The sequence below is a fragment of the Taudactylus pleione genome, unplaced genomic scaffold (assembly GCF_031769625.1).
Source record: "Taudactylus pleione unplaced genomic scaffold, aTauple2 ptg000093l, whole genome shotgun sequence".
In the NCBI taxonomy this organism is placed as follows: Eukaryota; Metazoa; Chordata; class Amphibia; order Anura; family Myobatrachidae; genus Taudactylus; species Taudactylus pleione.
The window spans coordinates 6,176,295-6,201,255 of NW_028284495.1; the positions used below are offsets into that span (position 1 = coordinate 6,176,295).

Sequence of the window (24,961 nt, forward strand, 5' to 3'; positions counted from 1 at the left end):
CCAGAAGTTTCCTGTTCAGTAACTCAGTAAATATTCTAAAAATCAGAAAATTGAGCTTTCCTGCCAACCATTGCTTCAATTATGTGGTGATGGACATGATTGTGTTTTCACCAAAGTTGGTTTTGCTTATCACACTGAGGAGAAAGGAGAGGCATCAAAAGTGGAAAAGTGGAAGGCAAGGGGGGAGAAGGTGGGATACAAAAGGACAGTGGGTTGTAGAAGCAGATCTGGAACAAAGGAGTAAAGACAGATAGGATGAGCTTATGCTGGAAGTTGTAGTTCCACATCAGAAAGAGCACTACAGGTAGCCTACAGTGTCTCTGCATTAGAAAATATTTATTCATATCTAGTTCAGGTAACAAATGACGGTATTGCTGCAGGAGCAAAAACATTAAGATTTCCCACTTTTACTGCCGATCTGCCTCTAGAGGAAGGAGGTGGAGCCCTGCACTTCCTCCTTATTAATCGGCATGCTATTCCCCACACAACTGCTGGAGCAGAGTCTGACTCTTCTGTCTGCTGCGAAGGACTGGAAGAAGTAGCTGCAAAGAGGAGGAGGGGGTATGATAGGGGCGGAGCCAGATATGCACGACAACTGCATTTTTGCACAGTGCAGCAGCCTGTGCCCTCCTCTGTGAAAATGGCCATGCGCTGTAGCTAAAGCAGCACATGACCCAAATAATTTGACTTTGGACCGTATTGGACCTCCCTGCTGCAGCACCCCTGTAAGTGTGTCGTGGCACCCCAGGGTGCACAGTTTGAGAAATGTTGATCTAAACCATAAAGCACAATTGCAAAGGGGGGTCCAAAATTTGCTATTACTATATTTAACTATATTTTTGTTCTAAATATATTTTAGGAAATGTAAGGTAACCTTTCAAATATGTAAAAATAAAACCTCCCTGACTGCTATTTAGCATACTGAGTCACATATAATGGGGTATTTGGGAATGTGCAGAAACTTGTATTGTATTATTAATATTATAATTTTTATTATTGTCATTTGTGTAATTACCTAATTTAGATCAGGGTACAATTAAGGCCACTTGCCTAATATTGTGTAGACCCCACTCATGCTCTCATGTTGCCAAAACAGCTCTGAACTTTCGAGTTATGGAGTCCACAAGACCCCTGAAGGTATCTTGGACTTTACCATCAGATCGCTGCGGCACTGCAATATGTGTGGTGGGATCTCTATGGCTCAAATTAGTTCTTCCAGCACATTGCACAGATGCTCAATTGGACTGATATCTGGGGAATTTGGAAGCCAGGTCAGCACTTTGAACTCTTTATCATGTTCCTCAACCCATTTCTGAACATTTTTTGCAGTGTGGCAAGGCTCATTATCCTGCTGAAAGAGGCCAACAGAGAATACCGTTGCCATGAGGGGGTGTACTTGGTCTGCAACAATATTTAGATAGGTGGTATGTTTCAAAGTAACATCCACATGAATGCCCGGACTCAAGGTTTCCTATCAAAATATTGCCAGAGCATCACACTGCCTCTGCCGACTTGCCTACTTCCCATAGTGCATTCTGGTGCCATCTCTTCCCCAGGTAATTGACCCACATGTAATCAGCTGTCTACATGATGTAAAAAAAAATGTGATTGATCAGACCAGGCCACCTTCTTCCATTGCACCATGGTCTAGTTCCGAAGCTATCATGCCAATTGTAGGCATATTTGGCAGTAGACCGTAGTGTACACTGACAACTTGCAGCTAAACAGCAAACTGCAATACACTGTTCTGACACCTTTCTATCTAGCCAGCATTAACATTTACAGCAATGTGTGCTACAGTAGCTCTTTTGTGGGACAGGATCAGATGGGCTAGTCTTTGCTAACCATGGGCATCAATGAGCCTTGGGCACCCATGACCATGTCACCAGTTCATTGATTGTCCTTCCATGGACCACTTTTGGTAGGTGCTAACCACTGCATACTGGGAACAGCCCACAAGACCTGTCGTTTTGGAGATCCCCTGACCCATCACAATTTGTCAGTCACTCAGATCCTTACACTAGCCCATTTTTTCTGCCTCCATCACATCAACCTCAAGATCTGAGTGTTCATTATCTGCCTAAAATATCCCACCCTTTGGCAGTTCTCTTTGAATGAGATAATTAATTTATCATCACCTGTTATTAACTTCACCTGTCAGTGTTTTTAATGTTATGGCTGATCAGTATATATATACTGGGTACTCACAAATAGGATCCCATAATGTAAAAAGATGGGAGCACATCAGCAGTGGTGTCCCTCCCCACAGTGTCACCTGGTGAGGGGAGGCACATTGTGGGGCGTAGCCTCATGGGAAGGGGTGTAGCCTTGCAGCCAAACCCCCGTGGTCCCATTATCATTGGGAGCCAGGAGGCAGGGGGGGTGCCGGAGGTGTGTGCAGTGCCGGCTGGCTCCCTCACAGTGTGAGGAGCCGAGTGCTGCACTTAATTATAAAGTGCAGCATCCAGCTCCTGTCACTGAGGGGGAGTCTGCACCTTCGTGTCACCCCTTGGCGGGTGACACACGGGTGCAACCCACACCCTCCTTGTGATGCTACTATACATCAGGTATCTCTGATATTTGCAGCGGCCCCTCCATATCCACTGAATCTTCCTTAGACTTTAAACTGTGCATCAGTTTGCATGCTAGGTATTACTATTTGTATTTTTGTTGTTTGCATATCCATAATTCAGGATTAAATTTGTTTTACGAAGTTGTAGAGTCAGCATGGGGGGGGGACATATTTATCTGGCCTCCGGGTGACTGAGATGAAGTTACACCACTGAATACGAGGGTTAGACTGATTATTTCCTACTGGGGTCAGCGGCACCACTGGACCTGATGGGCATTTTGTGTGCCATTGGGAGGGGAGTTTGGATACCTTTAGTGTGTGGATTATGGGTTGGCAGAAGGCCCCCCGTCTAGGCCTGATTGGGGTGTTTAGCAACAACAACACTGGTTAGCAGTAGCAACACTGCTGTGTGGGTCCGTTCTTTTTTACCACAATTACTTCCCTACCTCTTTATACCTTATTTAATAAAGCTGATTCTTTTCCCCACCAATATTTCTCCATGTATTTATTTTTTTATTTTAGTGTTATTAATGGTTTATTACAATTGCATAAAATGTAGACATACATCAGTCGATAGGAAGTTTATTTACTGTATATTAAAAATAAAAAAATGTACAATGTATCTGAATCAAGACACAAATGCATGTATTGTTATGTTTATGAAAGACCCTTGTTCAAATGAGAACAGATCTGACTGTCCTAAGCTTTTTACAGGATTAAAAGTAGGTCAAATGAGGATTAAAATGATGAAAAGTTCCTATGCATTGTTGGCTATATAAATTGAAAACAATACAGAAAAGAAAGTGAACTAATATATGAAGTCTACAGTTGTGGTTTTTGTTTTACTTTCTATAAATATTTTTTCTTTTAAATGCAGAGTTTGTTTAAAGGATGAATGTTTACATCAGTGATAAGGCTTCACTGATAACAGGTATCAAATCTAGAGTACAGATAGAAGATGCATACAGCAAATATAAACATTTAGGACCTGATTCAGACCTGCTCACTAGGTTCCGTTCGCATGCAGCCAGCCGATTGCTTGCATTCTGCCTATGCGTACACATCGCAATGTGTGTGCGCGAACCAGTGCTAGCGATCATGAAGCATGTGCTCGCTGCGCATAGACATCACAGCAGATTGAGTGACAGGAGAAGCCATTTGTTTGTGGTGACAGGGGCTGGCCTCAAGAAACGGGAGAGTGGAGGTGCGAAAACAGGCGTGTCTGAGCGTGTTAACACCGTGTCAGAGGCGTGCATAATTAAGAGGCAGCATCATAGTACATGTCACTTGGCCGAGTTTAACAAACTGAATCGCTCGCAGTGCTTGCGTTAGGGTATGGTCGGCCACAAGCACTGCGATCGCATCCAATGATACTCGATGTACTGATGGTTGCATACACTTTCTGGAGATGATGTTTGCAAGTGTGCATCTTATGAATAGGCTGGTGGGCGTCTGCATACAAAATGCGAATGCACGCTAAGACATAGTGAGCGTCCTAATGCCTTGCCGTGCGATCACCTGCCTTGCCAAAATTTGCATACGCATCTAGCGTGCAAACGCATCTAGCTAGCAGGTCTGAATCAGGTCCTTAGTTCCATGCATGCAATAGGGAGCAATTATGGCTGATTTGCATGCAACTCTGCATCAGTCCTGGGAGTAAGTTACTAAAAGTCAATGTTAATCAATTTATGTTTGAAAATAGTTGAAAAACAATCAAAATCGATCAACGTCGATGTTGTTAGACAGTTACTTAAGGTGAGACAGCCAGGCAGCTCCTTTCTAGGGTCTTGTACAAAGTATGGACACTGACAAAATGTTGACAATCAAATATCAGCGCCAAACTAACAGTAATAATCCTAAAACTAATGAAATTTCGACTGTTTTGACTGTCTGTTGAAATTTTGTCTGTGTCAACATTTGTAATGTGTTCACATTTTGCCTTTCACCAAAATGGTGTTGACTTTTTGAAAACTTGACCTATCAAGCAGCTTTCTTAGTTCTGTTTATGGCCAGAAAGCAAACCCCAGTCTATGTGCCCATGCAGATTTGCATGCACCTGAATAGGTGGGACGTATGATGACATGGACAAATTGCCATAGACCTAGAAAAGTAAAGACTTCTTCACATAATTGCAAATAGATGCAGACTGATGCAGATAAGTATATACATCTGTCAAAGCCATATTATTTGCAAGTGCTGGAGGGCAGGTGTGCATACACAGTGGTGATGATGGTTGCCTGCACTAGTGAATGTTATCTCACTGGGAAGGTGTCACTTGATTGGCTAGCTAAAAAGATAAGGAGGCACTTGTCTGTTAATATAATATTGCTTCAGCAATAGACACTGAACCCGGCTATATTTTGTAAACATCAAAAACCTAAAAAAAATAAAAAATCACACATTCATATAAATGTACTGTTTGAGAGAGTTCTCACCAAAACCGTGATGCAGCACAGTATGCCTCGGTAATACTGGATGATCAGCGCAATCAGAGTCCAGCTAAACGGGCACTTCTCAAAGCATTTCCCCGCCTGAGGGATTGAAGTGTGGACTGCATTACTAATCACAGTAGATGTGCCAGGACTGTGCTAATTAACATCATTGCGGCTAATGCTATTTACTGATTGTCTAAAAACTGCATGATAAATCTCATACTGCCACTAACCTCTATAAATGTGCTGTGGTCAGCACAAATTTATATCAAAGTGCTTATTTTATGGATGTGGTCTGTGGCTCTTTAAGAAATCTAGAGGAAAAGATCCAAGTTACAGATTGCAATTTTTTATGATTGGAACTTTTACTTTTCTGCTGCTACTAAGTTTCAGTTGGATTATCGAGTTGCACACAGAGTTGAAGTTTTAAATAGCCTAAAGAGGTTTTCTTCTAATCTCAGAGTCGGGACAATTTATATGAATGTGATTTTTTTTTTTTTTTAGATGTTTGATGTTTACAAAATATAGCCTGGTTCATTGTCTATTGCTGAAGCAATGTTTTAAAAAATATGACATTTTAGGTAGTTATACTATATCCGGTTATTGTGAACATTTATATATTAGTGCATTTATGTACTATATATTTAATAAGAAATATGTTAACAGACAAGCATCTCCAAATCTTTTTGGACTCATTGTGATTTTTTTGGGGGGTGTTCCAGATCCCCAATTTTTTTGGGGAAGCTGTCGATTTGATATATTATAATTACATCTGCATTGTCCATCCAAGAGTTAAGGTGCATACACATGTAGAGCTTTTCTGTCCAACCATCCAACTAGTTGATTGGTTGGAATGAAAATCTGGTAAGGTATGAAAGCAAATGACAATCAGCAATTTGCTCCCAAATGCCGGAAAATGGACAAAAACTGTTTGAAGAAATTGTTTAGATCAATCATTTAACAAACTTGTCTGAATGTCCATTTTCATCTGTTTTCTGGCATTTATGAGCAAATTGCTGATCATCAGTTGCTCCCATACGTTACCAGATTTTCATTCCAACCAATCAATCAACTAGTTGGATGGTTGGACAGAAAATCTTTATGTGTGTATGCAGCATTATGTGTATGCAGCATTAGTGCTTGTTGTTTTCTGTTTGATTGGCTTTGCTGCGGCTTCAGTGTAGTCACATCAAACACAACGATTGTACTAGATACTGGGTGATTGGGGAAACTGCTTAATCACCGAAGTCAAGTCTTTAGCTGAAGAAACTTAATTTTATCTATTTCTGATAGATGTTTTATTTCCAGTTATAATTAATTCACTATTTATTCACTATTTATTCAGATAAATCAATGTTTCACTTTATTATTTCAATTCTCCCACGTTTGAAACTCTCAGTGGAGCACATTCTACTTTACTAAACAGAACTTGAAGTCTAAAAGGGACACAGTCCACTTTATTTCCGTGACAGAAGATATCTCACTCTAATGCATTCCACTATATTAATTATTGATACAAGTTTATGTCTTCTTAGTGGGTTGGGTACAGGATGCCATACTCAGGATCCCAGCAGTAAGAATCCTGACAGGGTTTGGATACTGACACCTGTTGATAAGTATTCTATGCCTACTCCTAACGTTCCCTCAGTGCAATCTAAACCTAACCTGATCCCTGGTGCCTAAACCTAACCCTCCTCTTCCTAGTACCTAATACTAGCCCCAATACTTACCGCCGGTGCCGGGAATCTGACTGGCATTCTGAGCTCTGGCATCCCGACAGCCGATGTTTCAACTACCTCCCTTCATAGTAAGACCCAACCTACTGTATTGGTTTATAAAATATTTAGGTCCTTAGTGAGATGCAGTCTACGTTATTGATTGACTTCAACATCATAGTGAAATGTAACCTGTTGTATCGGTTTCTGATGTAAATTGATATTTTACTTGATCACAGTCCATTTTTATTTATTAATATCATAATTAAACAGCCCAATATTTATATTTATGGTACTGTAGAACATTGAATACTATTTATTGAAAGGCAATCTATATGTTGTTGATTTGTTAATTCAAATTTCACATGGAAACAGTCTACTCTTGATTCATAATAGAAGTTGATCTTTCAGTGGGATGCTATATTAACTCATGATCAAAGTTATTTATCCAAAATGTATCAATTATATATTTAGTATAATATGTTTTGCTTTGGGGTTCACTAGTATATGTTGGTACCATTTTTTCTCTGCTTCTGTAAATATGTATATTACAATGTTTATGATACTGCAATTAAGATTCCTGGTATCCAGATTAATAGGTTTATAAGAAATATGATACTGTAACTGTTTTATAACCTGTGTTACTGAAAAGAAGCCAAATACTAACTTTTATGGACTGAGCAAAACTTCATGTCACATGAGAGATGTTGTGAGCCCTAGTCAGTAATGCATTATGCACCAGACCACAGCATAAGCTTCTGTAATGTAAGTTTACAGATCAGTGGGTGACTGAATGGGAATTGTGATCTCAAGCAGTGAAGAAATGCAGGGTCATTTTAGTGAGATTTTTCCTCCTGTACAGCTCACAAAGTAGAATTTTCAAAAATAGAAGATGCACCTGGGAGGGTTGAGTGTGATATGTCCACAGTCATAATGTCGACATTCATCAAGTCAACTTGAGAATGTCAATATGGTAATAAGGTTGATGTTGACCATGACATCATTCATGTAGACAGTGATGAAATATCGACATGCTAACATGTCAACACAACATCCCTGGTGGCCCAGCAGAGACTTACCTGCTCCAGATTGCTGCCTGGACTCCAATGGCGTCTGCCGGGTTCTGGCGGTCATGTGGCTGTGACTTCCAGGTCAGACATCCGATCCTCCGGCATTCGGGTGAGTATTTCTAGCCTCTCATTAACTCCTAACCCTTATTCACCACACCCCCCCCCTCCCTGGCAGCCTAACCCTAACCCTCCCACCCACAGCCTAACCACAATGTTGACATTCTGACAATGTCGACATTTCCCCTGTCAACATTGTAATAATATTGACATGTTGCCTGTCAACATTTCAACATCGCCGACATTATGAATATCGACAATGTCGTTGTCAACCTTTTGACAAGTACAGTATCCCACTTATCCTACTTGAGTAACTAGGTTAACTTCTCGATACATTACTTTTAAAAGCTGTTTATAGACCTTTTTAATGTTACACATTTTGAAGGGACAGTTCTTGTCTGAGCACAAATATCCTCTGCTCCTCTTTCCTTTTTGCCGTCTTTATATCACTCAAATTTGTCAGTTTAGCTCTTCAAAACAATATCATTTATTGCATTTAAAATACCTCATGAGACATTCTAATTGTATTTAATCCCTTGCATCAAATAACCTTTGTTTTAAAGTATCTTGAGCATAGATGATTGCTTAATCATGTATAAAAGCTGATACTGCATGGATTGAAAGCAAGTGAACCTATATACTATATATTGTTGTAAAATATAATTTCCCTCGGGATATCTATTGTTTACAAATATTTTTTTTAACTCTATAACTGTTTACTATATCCTCTTTGTGTTTGCAATGGCTCAGCAAGCAACTCTTTACCAGGTATACATATCGGGGGAGTCATGTAGTTTGACTTCTGGCCACAGGTAAACCTAAAGTTATCATTGAACTTTTCTCACTTCAGTAGACAATGATAACAAATATATACTTACATATTCTTAATCAATATATATATTTATACATGCAAATAATATTATAGTCTCCCATATCCAAATTGGTTGGGACCAGAACTATTTTGGATATCTGATTTTTCCATATTTTAAAATATTTTCATACCATAATAAGATATCATGAGGATGGGACCATATACACCATATACACATAGCCTGTATTCTGCATTGGATACATCTATACAACCACATCACCTCCAGCAATTCTTCTACAAGAGCAGCCATCATAGACATTATCTGTATGTGCACACACCCCATCCTTAGACATGACACCCCAAAAAAGTAGACAGATCTCTTAATGCACTCACCTCTGAATAGCCCGAACCTATGTCTACATGCCCACATGCAAACATGGGATGCCTCTTCTATGCTTGAATGTCATACTGCCATCCAGTAGTGTAAGAAGCAAACAACATGTGGCCATCTCAGAATGATCATTAATTGCTCATAGTTGTGTATGTAGTGTAGGCTGCGACACATGCTCACTTTGCTAAAAAAGCGTGTCATTAGTCCGCATTTGAAATGCAGGATTTCTAGAGGGAGGTTTCCAAATGCTTGATTTAAGAGCAAGCCTGACCAGTCTATAAAGAGGGCATAATTAGCACTTAACCAGCTATAATATGCATTATACAAAGTGTATTGTGTGTAATAACTCCAGCATATACAAGACCAGTGATCACAGTAAGCCATTAGGTGCGGCAGTAGAGCCATTCTGCCTGAGCTGAATGTTTTTATTTCAGATGAGGGCACCATTCCAGAGCATCGGAGCAAGTCTGGTAGTCTGGGGCAGCAGCAGAAGAACCTAGGACTGCCCTGGACATACATACAGTATATGTACATATTGGTCTTGTCATGCACTTGATAGTGTATTATTATATGGTATTAATAATTAACCCTATTGATGGTCTATACATAGCATTGAACCCAGGGGTGCTGAGAGGGGGGGAGCGGGTACTAATTACCTGGACCCAGGCTTGTTGGAGGGGCCTGGGTCCGGCGCCCACCCCCCTTCCCTCTTACTGGGCTGCACTGGGAGACTGCACGCGGCTGCTAAGCAGCAGCCACAGCAGTCTCCTATGCCTATGGGGGGGAGCGATCACACTGATCACACCTCCAACTGGCTATGTGCAGGACTGAGGGGCTCACAGCGCCCCCCTCCCCAGCGCACAGCGACACCTTTGCAGCGCAAAAGAGAAAAAAAAATCTTCCTAAGTGGGCGTGGTCATGCATCCTGCAATTAGGCCACACCTGTTCACCCGGGCTCGGCACAGCTGTCGGCACACCTGAGTACACCCCTAACAGTGCATGTTTTCCAGATCTTCTAGTTGGTGCATAGGTGTATTTATTACTGACTGACACATGTTAATTGATCCACAGGTGGTGCTAATTATTTCCTATGTGATACGGAGAAGAACATGCAGCACTAGTAAAATTCTATATTACTATTTCTATTATGGTCATGTGGCTGGGGAGAGAGGTTTCCAGGCAACTGGAAAACCTCCTTTTGTTTGCCTATGGTGTTCAACTATGAATCTGTCCCTAAGTCTATTGTTCCAGGCTGCATACCACAGATCAATTTTCCACAATTCTTCTTGCCTACCTGGTCTAGGCACCATTCTGGTCTCCTCACAGAAATTCCATTGATTTAGATTGTGTTGAAGGGTAAAGGTGTTCATTGTCCATTCAGTTGGAAAAGTGAATTGTTCTGTTCTTAAAGCCTCACAAGACAATTAGCTGGTGGTTAAGAACGCTGCTTTAAAATATAGATGAAATATCAATTTGTATGAAATTTATTTACAACTACTGCTAGTTACATATCTATTGCCACCTAACAAACAGCATTTTGTATCTCAGTAAGCTGACATACAGGAAGGAGACAAATTACCCTCTGTTCCCCCAGTTTAGTTCAACTATTACTCAATTCTTCTACAAGCCACATAATTCAATAAAACATGATCTACTCGTACAAGGGAACAATAAAGGTTTTAGATAGAAATAATCCAACATCAGTAAACCAATTCTGTAGTCATTGTAGTTTAGTATCCCTGTAAAAGAGAAGTTATATGAAATATTGTGTGGTTTAGTTGGGGATTTATATTACCTACAGTATGTGAATGAATTCCTGCAGTTTTGTACATACAATTTCTACACAAGGAAAGTTATTTATCTAGACATATTCTGCTCAATCTAACAGCTTCTCTAGATTAACTCAAAGATGTGATCAGCCAAATAATGCTTTATATGGTTAATTTGATTTAGATTAGGGAACCTGCATGTTATTCTTATTTCTCAGGTATATGTATACATTCTCTTTTGTACATGTTCACAGGAGCACTAAGTATTTCAGGAGACAAGTCTACATAAGAACAAAGCTGCTTGCGACAGGGGATAGTTTCATGACCATAGGGGCTATTTATTAAACTGAAAATCATGCAGAAACTAATGCTTTAAGTATCCCTGCAAACCAAATATGGTGCACCAAAGATTGCATAAGCTATATAGCCTGTAGCTGATGGCCACTTATGTGCATTAGAAAAGCTTCTTCACTACTGTGAAAAGCAAATGACGAAAGAGCTGTAAAAGGGAAAGAAGTAATAGCAAGGACAGTCACCTAGCAAACACACTGTACTTGCATCACTTCAATGGTAAATTACCCAGTTAAGGCATTTGTTGCTGTGAATTACAAAGATAACAAGTATTAATTAGCAGGGCAGGAATGCAAGGTATAAAAAAGAGCCCCTAGATGAGGGGAACCAAGACAACTAAGGCTTTCTTTTAGTGCATAGGTAGGGAACCTTTTTTCTGCTGAGAGCCATTTTGATATATATAACATTATTCGCGGGCCTGGTGCAGGCCACGCCCCCTCCATGTGACATTGCACGGGGCGGGGACACAATCACCGGTGATTACAGCAATGCCCCGAGCATCCTGAGGATGCTCCGGGGAGCTGTAAGGGCAGCGGTGTGACTGTTTGAAGTGTCCTAAGGACACTCGGGGGCCTTATATGGCCCCTGGGCCTGAGGTTCCCCATCCCTGTTTTAGTGGAAGGAGCTGGGTCTCTAACAGCACAGGGTGGTGATATCAGAAATACAGTAGTGTCACACATTACATTGTATGAAACAGAGGGCATATACTGTATCCATTTTTTTTAAAGATTGAAAAGTTGAATATTCTGTCATTGAGTTCACTAAGTACATATTATTAATTTTGATGTTTTTTTTTTTTTTCAGAATTAATTTCCAGAGATTCTAACCTTAAAGAAAAGTTCATAAATCATTTTATAGGTAAGAATTAATCATTATTGTCATCTTCCAATGTTTCAGATATTGCAGTGCAGTTACAGGACAGCAATGTCACATGAGACAAATGAATCTGCTGGTAAAAAAATCCTTCTGTGAAAAATCTCTTTGACCCCTCAACATAAAGGCCACATCTGGATGTTTTCTTTTGCTTAATCCAATGCTTACCACTGTGCCCACCTTCTCTCTTCTGTAAAAGGGAAAAGTAATAACCAGGACAGCCTATCAGACACACTTTACTTTCATCACTTCAGTGGTAAATTATACAATTAACTTGTTAACTGGCCAACAGAAAATTCCCCAAAAATGCTCATTTTTTTTAATGATTGAATTAGGTTTGGAACATCTATTTAAAAATATATCCAATACAATTTTATATAAAAATTATATTTTTAAAATATATAACATTAATATCAATCTTTTAAATATCAATCAACAGTTTATTGGGACATCGATTATTGGGACATCATGGCATTGTGACTTTACATTCCCTGGCAGCTACTTCTCTCTGTATGCACTGGGGGAGGGCTGAGTGCTGCTGGATTAACATTTCCTCGCCTGTTAATCCAGTAGCACTCAGCTACCCCCCACCCCCAGTGTATACTCGGCTGCTGCACCTCTCTGAAGCCACAGGGTGGGGGGTGCTGCAAGGCTGCCTGATGAACAGTGGTCGGCTGCATGGCTGACACTGTGGGAGGGTGCAAGGATGCACAGGGGCTGGCAGGTCCCAAAGAGAAGATTATCTTCCAGCAGCCACACGGTGGGAGTTTCTGACTGGTCGCATTAGATGTGACCATGTCAGGGAAAGCCCAGCTTGGCATGGTCGTATCTAATGTGACCATGCCAGGCAATGGTTAAGGCATTTGTTTTTGTGAATTACAAAAATAATAGGTATTAATTAGTAGGGAAGGAATGCAAGGAATATGAAATGGGTCCCTAGAGGAGGGGAACTCGGTTCTCTAGCAGAGTGGTAATGAGAGGAATACAGTGTTGTCACACATAACATTGTATGAAAAAAAGGTCATAAATTCACCTTTTTAAAGATGGAAAAGTCAAATATTCTGTCACTGAAATCACTCAGTACATACTGTAATATTAATTCTAACATTTGTTTTTTCAGAATTATATTCCAGAGATTCTAACCTTAAAGAAAAGTTCATAAATCATTTTATAGGTAAGGAAAATCATTTAATCTTCCAATGTTTCAGATTATTGCAGTACAGTTGTAGGAGGGCAATGGGCCTGATTCAGAGCCGCTCGTAAGCGTCCGCTCGTTCGCTCCGAGCGATGTTTGCCCAACTGCGCATGCGTACGGATCGTAATACGCATGCGCGAACCAGTCAGTGCGGCCAAAAATCGTTTGTTCGCTAAATAGCGAATGCCTGCTATTTTGAGTGACAGAATGAGGCGTATGTGGGTGGTAACAGGGGAAGGTGCTTGAAAACGGGGAGTGGAGATCCGAACGCAGGCGTGCTTAAAGGTCAAAACGGGCGTGTTATGGGTGTGCATAATTAATACAGCAGCGTCATTGACCACGTCACTGGGTTATTTTATAGCCAGAACTGCTCGCAAGATAGTGGTAGCAAAAACCAACCACAAGAATAGCGAGCAGTTGATAAGCTGGTCGATGTACTCGATTAATCTAATAAATAGCGGACATGACGTAGGATGCGAGCGGCCAGGGGGCGTATTTTTTAAAAAAACGACTGCAAGTTTTGTTCGCTCGTTCAGACATAGAGGCGTGAACAGACCACAAAGAGCGAACGGTTCATTTGAATAGCCACCCCTATTTTCTGGACGAACGACTGCAAATAGCGTCCGGCTCTGAATCAGGCCCAATGTCCAGTGTCGGACTCGGGCTTGAATGGTTCACCAGGGCAATGCAATGGTAGGGACCCACAGAAGGGAGACGGTGGAAAGACGAAGAGTTATGGCCATCCGATAGAAGGGGTGTGGTATAAAGCATTGTAATGCCCAGCATGTAAAGCAGGGAGCGTCGCGTTAATGCGGAGCGTCACATAATAACAGTGACTGCCATATAATAGCGTCCATCACAGTGACTGCCATATAATGCAGGGAGTGTCGCGGTAACGTGGAACATCACATAATAACAGTGACTGCCATATAATAGGGTACATCGCAGTGACCGCCATATAATGCACGGAGTGTCGCAGTGAAAGTCATATAATACAGGGTGCATCGCAGTGACCGCCATATAATGCAGGGAGTGTCGCAGTGACAGTCATATAATACAGGGCGTATCGCAGTGACCGCCATATAATGCAGGGAGCGTTGCAGTGACAGTCATATTATACAGGGTGCGCTGTTGTGACAGCCATGTTATGCAGGAAGCATTGTAATGCCTGCCATATGAGGCACAGAGGTGTAGATGTATTATAGCGGCACTTAATGTGCCGCTATAACGCTTCCTGCTTCGCCTCTTTCCGAGGCGAAGCAGGAAGCACTACCGATGAGATGTATGAACATCTCATCGGCTGTAGAGGGGGAGCGTTAACTCCCCCCTCTGGCGCTACCTGCTAGAGACCACAACGCATCAGCCTAGTGATGATGCGCTGTGTGTCAGTCCCGGCCGGGTCCACTGAGCATGAGCAGGATCTCGCAAGTATTGCGAGATCCCCACGCACAGCCTGGAGCCGGCAGCTGCTGCAGCAGCAGGGACAGCGCTGTCTCTGCTGTGCGGATAGGGCAGCGCCAGGTTGTAGCTGTCGATAGTGACAGCTACAGCGGGCCGAATGGTCAGGCAATATGACAGTTCATACAGGGGCATAGCGCCCCTGTCATTTACCGCCAAACCCCCGATCATACATCGGGTAGAAGTGGTATCAGCGCTGATACCGCTTCTGAGCTTCTTACATCTCCCCCAGAGCCTTGCGGTGACCTCCATATAATGCAGAGACCATCAGTGACTCACATATAACAAAGACAATATGAATACACTCCCTTCACACACACACAACATGTGGAACTTCAGGGTGTCCTGTATCTGTGACAGGAAAGGAATATACAGAGACAGATTACAGAAGAAGAAGGGACGGGGACTTAGGCGAGGGCATGGGGTCTCGAGCTGGGATAAGAGGGATTAGCAGAATAGAAAGACAGGGTAAAGTAGAGAAGGGAACGGGGACTCAGTGACTCAGGCAGGGAGAGGAGGGAGTACTTGGGCATCCACAGTTTAGGCGCTGCCAGCTGCCAGTAATTAAACAGTTCACCAGCGGGGCCCCTGTTTTCGTGCACAGCCAGAACATGCTGGGCAGTGTCTAAACACCCCCCAAGTGTCTCCCACAGGAAAGGGGTGGAGTCTTGAAGCAGTGGGACCTACCAGGGAATTACTCAGCCCCGTTTATAATACTTACTGATCCTCATTTATTTAATCCGTTAATGTCAACTACATGGGCAGAAAGTGCAAATATCACATCATTTACACTTAAAATGTATATGCAGCTAAATAATTAGCATAATAATATGCAAATTATTTTAGCTGCTAAACATTATGCTTGTAAATGAAGTAATATGTGAACTAATTATCAACTTAGTTAAAAATAAAGGATTAAATTACTTGTGGTTAGCATATGGTAAGTATAATAAATTAAAAAATATAAAATTTAAAAAAAACAGTCTCCCTAATTGTTTAATGTGGGTGTGCTTTTTATAGTCAATGAAATGTATAAAAAATTGTTATGCCAAAGAGCTATAAACAAGTACTATGACCAGCCCCATCCCAAAGCAGAAACCAGAGGCTACCATATAATGCAGAGAGGTTAGCAGTGACAGCCAGATCAGAGAGCATTGCAGAGACTGTCATATAATACAGAGAGGTTCTCAGCGATCGCCAGATCAGAGAGCATCGCAGAGACTGCCATATAATACAGAGAGGTTGTCAGTGATCACCAGATCAGAGAGCATTGCAGAGACTGCCATATAATACAGAGAGGTTAGCAGTGACAGTCAGATCAGAGAGCATTGCAGAGACATTTATATAATAAGAGAGGTTCTCAGTGATCGCTAGATCAGAGAGCATTGCAGAGACTGTCATATAATACAGAGAGGCTCGCAGTGACCGTCAGATCAGGGAAGCATCACAGAGATGTGCCATATAATGCAGAGACGTTTGAAGTGTCCGTCAGATCAGAGAGCGTCGCAGAGATGTGCTATATAATGCAGAGAGGTTTGAAGTGACCATCAGATCAGAGAGCGTCGCAGAGATATGCCATGTAATACAGAGAGGTTCGCAGTGACAGTCAGATCAGGGAGCATCACAGTGACTTATCTATAATGCAGAGAGGTTTGCAGTCCCTACCAGATCAGGGAGCGTCGCAATGGGTACCAGATAATGCCAGATTACTCAGTACTCGCCAAATAAGGTAGAGACCATCAGTAACCCACATATAACACAGATATTATGAATATACCCCTTACACACAATAATAATACCCCCCACATACACACACATTATTGCACCACCCGCAGCACCTACAGTATTAAAACAAACCCCTCCCCCCAAAAGTAAAAACTACCCCCCTACTGCATAAGCATTCCAACCCCCCTACTCCCCCTCAAATATAATTTAAAAATGTTCACACCTCCCCTGGCACTTACCTGTCTGGAAGGCTGTTCTGTCTCTGGTCCCTGCGGAGCTCCAGGGTATAGGAAGAGATGACACAGACAGGATAGACTAGTGAAGGGGCAGAGACTCAGGGCGAGGGGGCAGGGTCTTCGGCAGGGACATCTGAGAAGATAGATTAATATAGTCAGACATGGTAGAAGAGGGGGCGGGATCTTAGCCAGGGACAGGAAGGAGCCCGAGGGAAGGGACAGACACAGAGAGGAAGGTAGTGTTAAGGTGCATACACACTGGGCGATTAAAGTGGATGACTGAACGATAACGATATCGTTATCATTCAGTCGTTCACTTTATCGTCCATTTTTTTACCTAAATGATGAATGGTTAATGATGAATGGCGAACGATGCGCGTTCCCGCAGGTCGTTCGTCTTTATCGTTCATCGCATAAACATACAGGACAACCTGACGATATTGTCAGGTTGCTGCATGTTGGGGAATGGGGGAGAGAGCCCGGCGCTGAACGATATCATCAATGATATTGTTCAGCGAGTGTGTACAGCAGGGGTTAAAGTGGGCCGGAACGGGGTGGAACTGCGTTCCGTCACTTCTATTTGGAGACTGAACCAGTTCCGTCTCCTCCAACCCACCTTTGACCGGTGCTGAAGGGTGGCTCCATTTGCTGGGCGCCCTCCCCACAGCATTAGCGGCTGCCGGAGGCTGGAGCTCACTCTTGAGCTCCGGCTTCCGGCTATGCTCCCCCCATGGGCACTATGGGAGAGACATCATGATGTCTCTCCCATAGTAACTTCAGAGGACTCAAAGCAGCCAGGTGGACCAGAGCCACTACTAGGGCCACTGCAAAAGGGGCACTACCACTACTGGGGGCACTGCATAAGGGGTGCCACTACTGTGGGCACTGCTTAGTGGGAACTACTACTGGGGGCACTGCATCAGGGGCACCACTACAATGGGCATTGCATTTGCATAAGGGGCACTACTGCTGTGGGCATTGTATAAGTGGCACTACTACTGTGGGTATTGTGTATAAGGGGCACAAATGTGGGCATTGTGTAAAAAGGGCACTGCTGTGTGTCATACATGCATAAGGGACACTACTATGTGGTGTAATGTGAATCAAGATTGTGCTACTGTGTGGTGTGGTTTGAATTGTGAATACTATTGTGTGACCACGCCGCTTTCTTTAGAGACCACGCCCCTTTTTTTGACGCGCCTACGGCACGCACTGTCATTTTTTTAGAAGGGGGAGGGTGAGTTCTCCCACTTCTCTAGGACCATTTTAAGCACTGGTGTACAGCCCCTCCAGTGGAGAGCTCTGCTCAGTGTGCAGCCACAAGCTGCATAGATGTGACAGGCAGCCAGATAACAGGCAGAGAATGCTGCCCAGCCGTTCTGATGTTGCTATAGTCGGAACTACTGAGAGCGCTTTCTGCCTGTCACCTGGCCGTCAGTCCTGCATGTGTAGCAGGGTGCGAGGAGCCAGCTGTGCTCTCCCCCTCCTCGGCTCCTCGATGACAGCATGTAACTGACACCCCCCCCAGATGGGGAACGCATTACACAGGCTCCGATCACAGCGCAGGCCTGCTCAGCTTAGTGCATGATGCGGACTTTGCTGGGGGGGCGATTGCTCCAATCACCGCCCCCCTGGATCCGCCACTGGCCCTGATCTCCTAAGGGGCCTTTTGGCTCTGGGAGCATGCCCTGATAGTAAAACTGTGGCAGGGCATGCTGGGATGTGTAGTTCTTCAACAGCTGGAGGGACGCTTATTGCCCACCCTTGGTCTAGAGCTGTGTTTTTTGTATCAGATGAAGAGAGATTTTTCCACAGTACCAAGAAAAACCTATTATGTGCAGCAGTGCATCTTTATGCCTTCAGGCCTGGAGTGACATAGAGAAGACCAGGAGTTACAAAGGAGGAGCCTAGAGTAACATGGATGTTTGCTTCCCTGTCTGGATGTTTGTTTTTGCTTAATCTAATGATTAGCAGTGTACCCACCTGCAGCGGCTCCTGCCCTCTTACCTGAGGGAGGCTGCCGCTGCTTCTGGTCCCGATGCCTGCACAATGAATGTCAGGACAGGGGACTTGCACATGAGCGGCAGTAGCGCCGCACATGTGCATAACACTAGACCAGCTCTCGGGGCTGCAACCAATGCCCTGTAGTGCTGCCCGAAAGGCAGAGCAGCAGCTTCCACTGGAAGCCGCTCTCTGCTTATGGCAGCCCGGACTGGCAGTACCAGGGGGAGAAGACACATCCCTCTGGGGCTGCTTGTCCTGTGCATGACTGGCAGGTGGCACTTCCAATAGGAAGCCACATCCAGTCACGAACTGCACTTGCTTACTGAAGTGAGGGATTTTACTGGGGGGGCTGCGAGGCTGCAGGTAAAATCTGCCACTGGTGCCCACCTTCTCTCTACTGAAAATGGAAAAGCACAATAGCCGAGACTGCCTCCTATCAAACACACTGTATTTGCATCACTTCAATGGTAAATTGTCCAGTTAAGGCAGTTGGGTCTCTAACAACAAATAATGATAATGTGAGGAATATGGTGGTGTCACACATAACATTGTATGAAACAAAGATCACACATACTTCTTTTTAATATGGAAAAGTCGAAATATTCTGTTAATGAGTTTACTCAATACATATTATTAATTTTGATTATTTTTTTCAGATTTATTTTCCAGAGATTCTAACCTCAAACAAAAATTCAAAAACCATTTTACAAGTAAGTATAATCATTATTTTCATCTTCCAATGTGTACAATTATTGCAGTACAGTTACAGGATAGCAATGTCTCATGACACAAATTAATTGAGGGCCTTATCTGCTGGCAAAACAAAATCATTCTGAGGAAAAACTCTCAGACCCCTTGAACATACTGCAAAGGCCACGTCTGGATGTTTGCTTTTGCTTAATCCAGTGCTTACCAGTGTATATACCTTCTCTCTTCTGTTGATTTCAATGATCCCTTTGTTCCCCAGCCAATTTCATGTACAAAAATGACAACACATATTACAGGTATACCAGTCAGCAGAGGGAGCTTTCAGACTATTGTACCAGTGAACGTGTGTAATCTTGTCCAAAGTGGGCTTAGTCTCAGTGGATCTCACTGTGCTTTGTCAGGTACTTACTTACTTTTACAATCTCATCTGCACATGTGTACCATATATAAATTGGAGGAATATAATTTATAATAACCTATTAGTTTTATTACAGTTGCATAGAATGTGCTACCGCCATACTTGTTTTTGTTTTTTTGTCTTCCATAAAATAATCTTTACATTATTTTATAGGCAAATGGAATTTTCACTATTAAATTATTTAGTACACTACCGGATGTAGCCAGTTTCACCTGGAAAGACCTTAGATAGTTACTGTTTCCATTTGCATCTCACCGCTCCAATAACACATTAATCCTTCACCTATAGTAATGCATCACTGCTATAGCAAGACATTACTCTCCCTCACCTGTATACTAAAAATTCCAATCACTCACCTCTGTAGTAACAAATTATCCCCGCTCACCTTTGTAGTACGTAACACATTTTCCTCCCTCGTCCATGTTGTAACACATTCAACATTCCCCTTACTCACTTGTGTAGAAATACCATCCCTCCCTCAAACCTGTAGTACCACATTACCCTCACAGACTTTTTCCCCTCCCTCATATGTGTCGTGAGACACATTCCCCTCAGTCAGTGGGTCAGTCAGCGAAATACATCCGGCTTGCCTTCTCAAATAGTGATAATGATTATATTTTCTTGCACAATCATTTCCTGCATATATTTTCAAATTACACATTATTATTTTATTGCAAAGGGGATATATCAGTGTTGGCTTGAGGTCTAGTTGAGCGGAGCAGCTGCACAGGGAGCCACCCTGTAGGGGGCACAGTACAGCCGCTGCCGCCGGGGCCCAGGACCCTTAACTGGAAGCAACCACGAGCAGCCAGAAGTACCATGTCTGTGTGCCTGTAAACTAACTTCTCTGGCCTGGGTAGCACTGGGCTCATCTTCTGGGCAGCTCAGACACAGCCTGGGCAATAGGTCACACAGCCGCACTGTTACTGACTCACTGAGGCTGTCAAGTGTCACAGTTTAGGGCAAAGAATAGACTGGGAGGGAGCTACTGCAGCAGGTTCTGACTGCTCTGAAATGCCACAAGTCATCTGATTTTTTGTGGGGTCAATGTGTGTTTAATTTTCCTGTGGATGCCAATTTGTGTGTGTGTTTTTTTTCTGTGTGGCCAGTTTGTGTGTGTGTTTTTTTCCTTTGGGTGCCAATATGTTTGATTTTTCTCCTGTGGGGGCCAATGTGTGTGTTTTTCCCTGTATGGGGCCAGTGAATGTGGGCAATAATTGTGTCAAATAGATTTTTTTCGGTTAATAACAGTATTAATTATGGATATAGTTTGATAGGAGGGGGGTCACTCTCCAAAAGTTCTCAGGATGCTCGTAGCCACCAGATGTTAGACAGACAATAGGTCGACAGGGACAAAAGCGTAACACACTAAAGTTTTACATGTAAGGAGGTCGACAGGTACAAATGGTCGACAAGGTCAAAAGGTCGAAATGTGATTTTTTTTGTTTTTTAGCCCTAATCTTCACCTTAACCCTCCCCTTGGTGTCTAACCCTAAACCCCCTCCTAGTGCCTAACCCTAAATGTCGGGGTAGGTGCCTGACCCTAACCCTCCGATAAGTGCCTAACCATAACCCTCCCTCCTGGTGCCTAACCATAACCCTCCCTCCTGGTGCCTAACCCTAACCATCTAGCTAAGTGCCTATCCCTAACCCTCCAGTAAGTGCCCAATCCTAACCCTAAAAAAAAAACAAAAAAATCATGTGTCTACCATTTTTGCGTCAACCATTTTCATGTTGATCTTTTGACCCTGTCGGCCATTTGTACCTGTCGACCTTCATACATGTCGACATTTAGTGTGTCAACCTTTTGTCCCTGTCGACCTATTGACTGTCTAACATCTGGTGTCTATCTAGACATTGTCTATCTAATTACTGTCTATCTACAATCCGGAACCCATACCTCACACCATGTATTGTTCTGCTTAATCTGTGACTTTATATCAATTCCTTTGCAGCAAAAGTACAAATCTAGCATGCCTAGTACACTATAAGCAACTGTGTATGTTGCTGCAATGCGAACAACATGCAAAATGCAGCAAAAACTATGAAAGTACGGTAATGGCTACCCTTGGTAGAGCATCGTAGTTGCCCCAAAGTGTCTCGCACCATAAGGCACAAAAATGCTAGGTGAAGGGGGATACATGTGTAACCAGTGTAAATAAATGTACTGTTACGGTATACCTATGTTAGTTACGCATTAAATTGAATAATCTGAGGGAAAACTGAGATGGAAAAGAACTTAAAAAGAGCTTAATAATAAATGAATAAATGTTGACTAACAAATCAGTGTTTCATCACACAGTGCCAGGCTGCAGCTGTACAAGATGAATACAATGTTGTGATGCATATAAAGAGGACAAGTGCATGTGATGCTATAATAGCATTTGCCTAGTAAAAGTTATTAGTTAGACCACATCTTGAATATGGGATAATCAGCTCCTGTCATTTTTTCAAACAGAGCCTGTATCTCTCTCCAAGCTTTGATACATGTCCCCATAGTGGGCAATTGATCCAGTGAATTTATTTGAATTTTTTTCTGCCACGTAAAGCTAAATTGATAACTGTCACTCTTTCTTTTTTCAACCTTGCTAAGTAAAACTGTAACAGTTGATCAGGTTTGCAAAACATGGTTCTCTATACTATATTCTATAAAAAATGACATAACCAGATCTCTTATAAATCAGATAGGAGCAATCGACTTTTAGTAAATATACCCCTAGTTGTCCATAAAGTTAAAAAAAAGCACAAGCATTTTGTATAATAGGTTTTATTTCTGTATATGCATAACAGATACTTTTTGATGTGTATAGATTATGCAACTACACCAAATGTAGATAACTGTAGAACGCTCACTCTAGCAGAATACAAACATTATGTGAGCTATGGATATGCAGAGTCATTTTCCATTCTAGACAGCGTTACTGGAATGTACAGAGTCCCATAAGCAGCAATCTAGAACATGCATAATTTGCACTTTTTTTAACTTCTATTAACACTTTAAAATGACTGAGCATTGATAAACTGCAAGTATGTTTTCACTTTCCCATTACTAAGTGTGTTTTTTTCCTGAGAAAAGAATGTAAGGAACTGCTGGATTTATGCAATGAGAAGTCATAGATTGCTAAGAATGCATGATTCAGACACTGTCAATATATAGCAGTAGACAACACTAGACGATTTTGTTAACAATTTGGCCAATGCCGATGCATCGGAACGACAAAATGTTAAAACGTCCAGTTGTATGTACTACATTGTGCCTTGCGCGCTCCCGTGCGGTCGTCAGATGCATGGACTGTTCTTTTGTACATGCAGTCAAATCAGGCGATGCGGCTGACAATCCCATGCAGTGCTATGTGGCAGGGGCCGGCATATCGGGCGGCCATGCATCGGATCGCCCAGTGGGTATGGCCCGTCGGCAGGGGGGTCGTGTGTCCCACGCAGTGTACACACGTCATTTAGTGTGTATCCAGCTTAACTCTCAGGCTCTCCAGCTTTTTCAAGTTTTGTCTCTGCAATCATTTGCTTTAAAGGAGATTGACAACATGTTGTAGTCTTAGTAATCCTTCCTGTATAATACTAGAATAATGGTAAGGTTCCATTGTCCAGAGCCGCGTTGTTCTGGAGATTCTCTTTCCACTGCAATGAAAATTTGACATTTCGGCCTTTTTCTTGGACAGTACCATCTCTTATTTTGCATACTACATGACATTCTCTTGTCTCCTAATTGTTTATGCCAGGGGTTCCCAAACTTAGTTCTCAAGGCGCCATAACAGTTCAGGTTTTAAAGGTTTTATACCATCTATGTTTGTGCATAGATGGTATAATCAAACTGATTGAGGTACTAATTAAGTCACCTGTGTTTAAATATGGATACCCTGAAAACCTGGACTGTTAGGGTGCCTTGAGGACAGAGTTTGGAAAACACTGGTTTATGCAGATTAATTTTATATTTATTGAAGGATCTTTTTTAACTACAATACTGTACATTTACATTCCAGCACCATATGCACTGTATGTAGCATAGTTAGAATCACCTGCTAAGCAGCAAAGTGTTCATGTTAACGGCACCCAGATGTTGGCCACTGTACAATACTACTTTGCTTTCATTGCAGCAGGTCCAGCGATATTCCCAGCAGAGTGCAGCAAGCAATTACATCGACTCTACCATAATACACAAGGCTGTTTAACGCCATTATGTGAGTAAAAATGGAAATCCCATATATACTATATAAAATTGTGCATGAAGACTGTTAAAATCAATGCAAATTCAATGCATGTGATAACATTCACATAACAAAAATTAAAATATGCAATAAGCATTAGCATGATCTGCAAAAAGTAGCAAAAATAGGTATCAAATAATAATCAACATTTTGTAAATAAATGCTTTTAACTCTGCCATAGCGTTCTAAAGTGCTGAGAATATTTTGAATGCGAAAAAGCTTAATATATATATATATATATATTAGATGCTTTTTTGCATTTATCTACAATATGTTGATTATTATCTGACGACTATTGCACAATTTCTGTTGCTCTTTGCAGCAAAATGCTTGAGACTTCTTTTTCAAAATAGAGTCTCTTGTGTTGTTTGTAACAGCATAAATGTATGTATAAAATCCCAGTGTTTCCCACATTTACCTAGTATCCTCTTACTAAAGCTGGGCATACAGGTGCAGATAAAATGTATGTCCATGGCATACACTGTGAGATTTCTCACAGTGTATTAGCCCGACATCTGTACTCCGCCTCCGGGGGCGGAGAGATTTCCCTGTTCCTTCCATGGGAAGGAACACAGGAAATGTGTGTCTGTCAGCCACGGCTGGGCATACACAGCCCGATGCGGCCGACAGTTTACCATTTAAATAAAATATCATTTAACCCTCGGTCGCCTGCACACACGCTACAATTATCGGGGCGATCCACGGATATCGGGCGGATCACCCCAATAATTGTAGCGTGTATGGCCAGCTTTAGTATTAAATTATTTAGCAGTGCTCTAAATTGTGTCTGTAGTAGGAAAGACGGTTATACCCCTTTTACACCAGAGAAAAAACATGGGTTTTTGCTGGGTCTACCCTGGTAGGAGCTCAGTGTAAAAGGGTCCCTGAAAAATAACCCGGATCAAGTGACCCAGCAATCCAACCCAGGTAGCTACCATGGTCAGACCCAGGAT

The 24,961-nt window shown here is 42.3% G+C and overlaps 1 protein-coding gene across 1 annotated transcript in view; it reads left to right on the forward strand.

Moving 5' to 3' along the window:
* The window catches only part of ALKAL1 (ALK and LTK ligand 1), a 124,124-nt gene that overhangs the window by 77,058 nt on the left and 22,105 nt on the right, over positions 1-24,961 (forward strand). The window contains exons 2-5 of the mRNA XM_088469730.1: positions 11,973-12,026; positions 13,123-13,215; positions 19,316-19,369; positions 23,898-23,981. Of these exons, the coding sequence (XP_088325856.1) occupies positions 11,973-12,026; positions 13,123-13,215; positions 19,316-19,369; positions 23,898-23,981 (285 nt within the window). The remainder of the gene's footprint in view (positions 1-11,972; positions 12,027-13,122; positions 13,216-19,315; positions 19,370-23,897; positions 23,982-24,961) is intronic.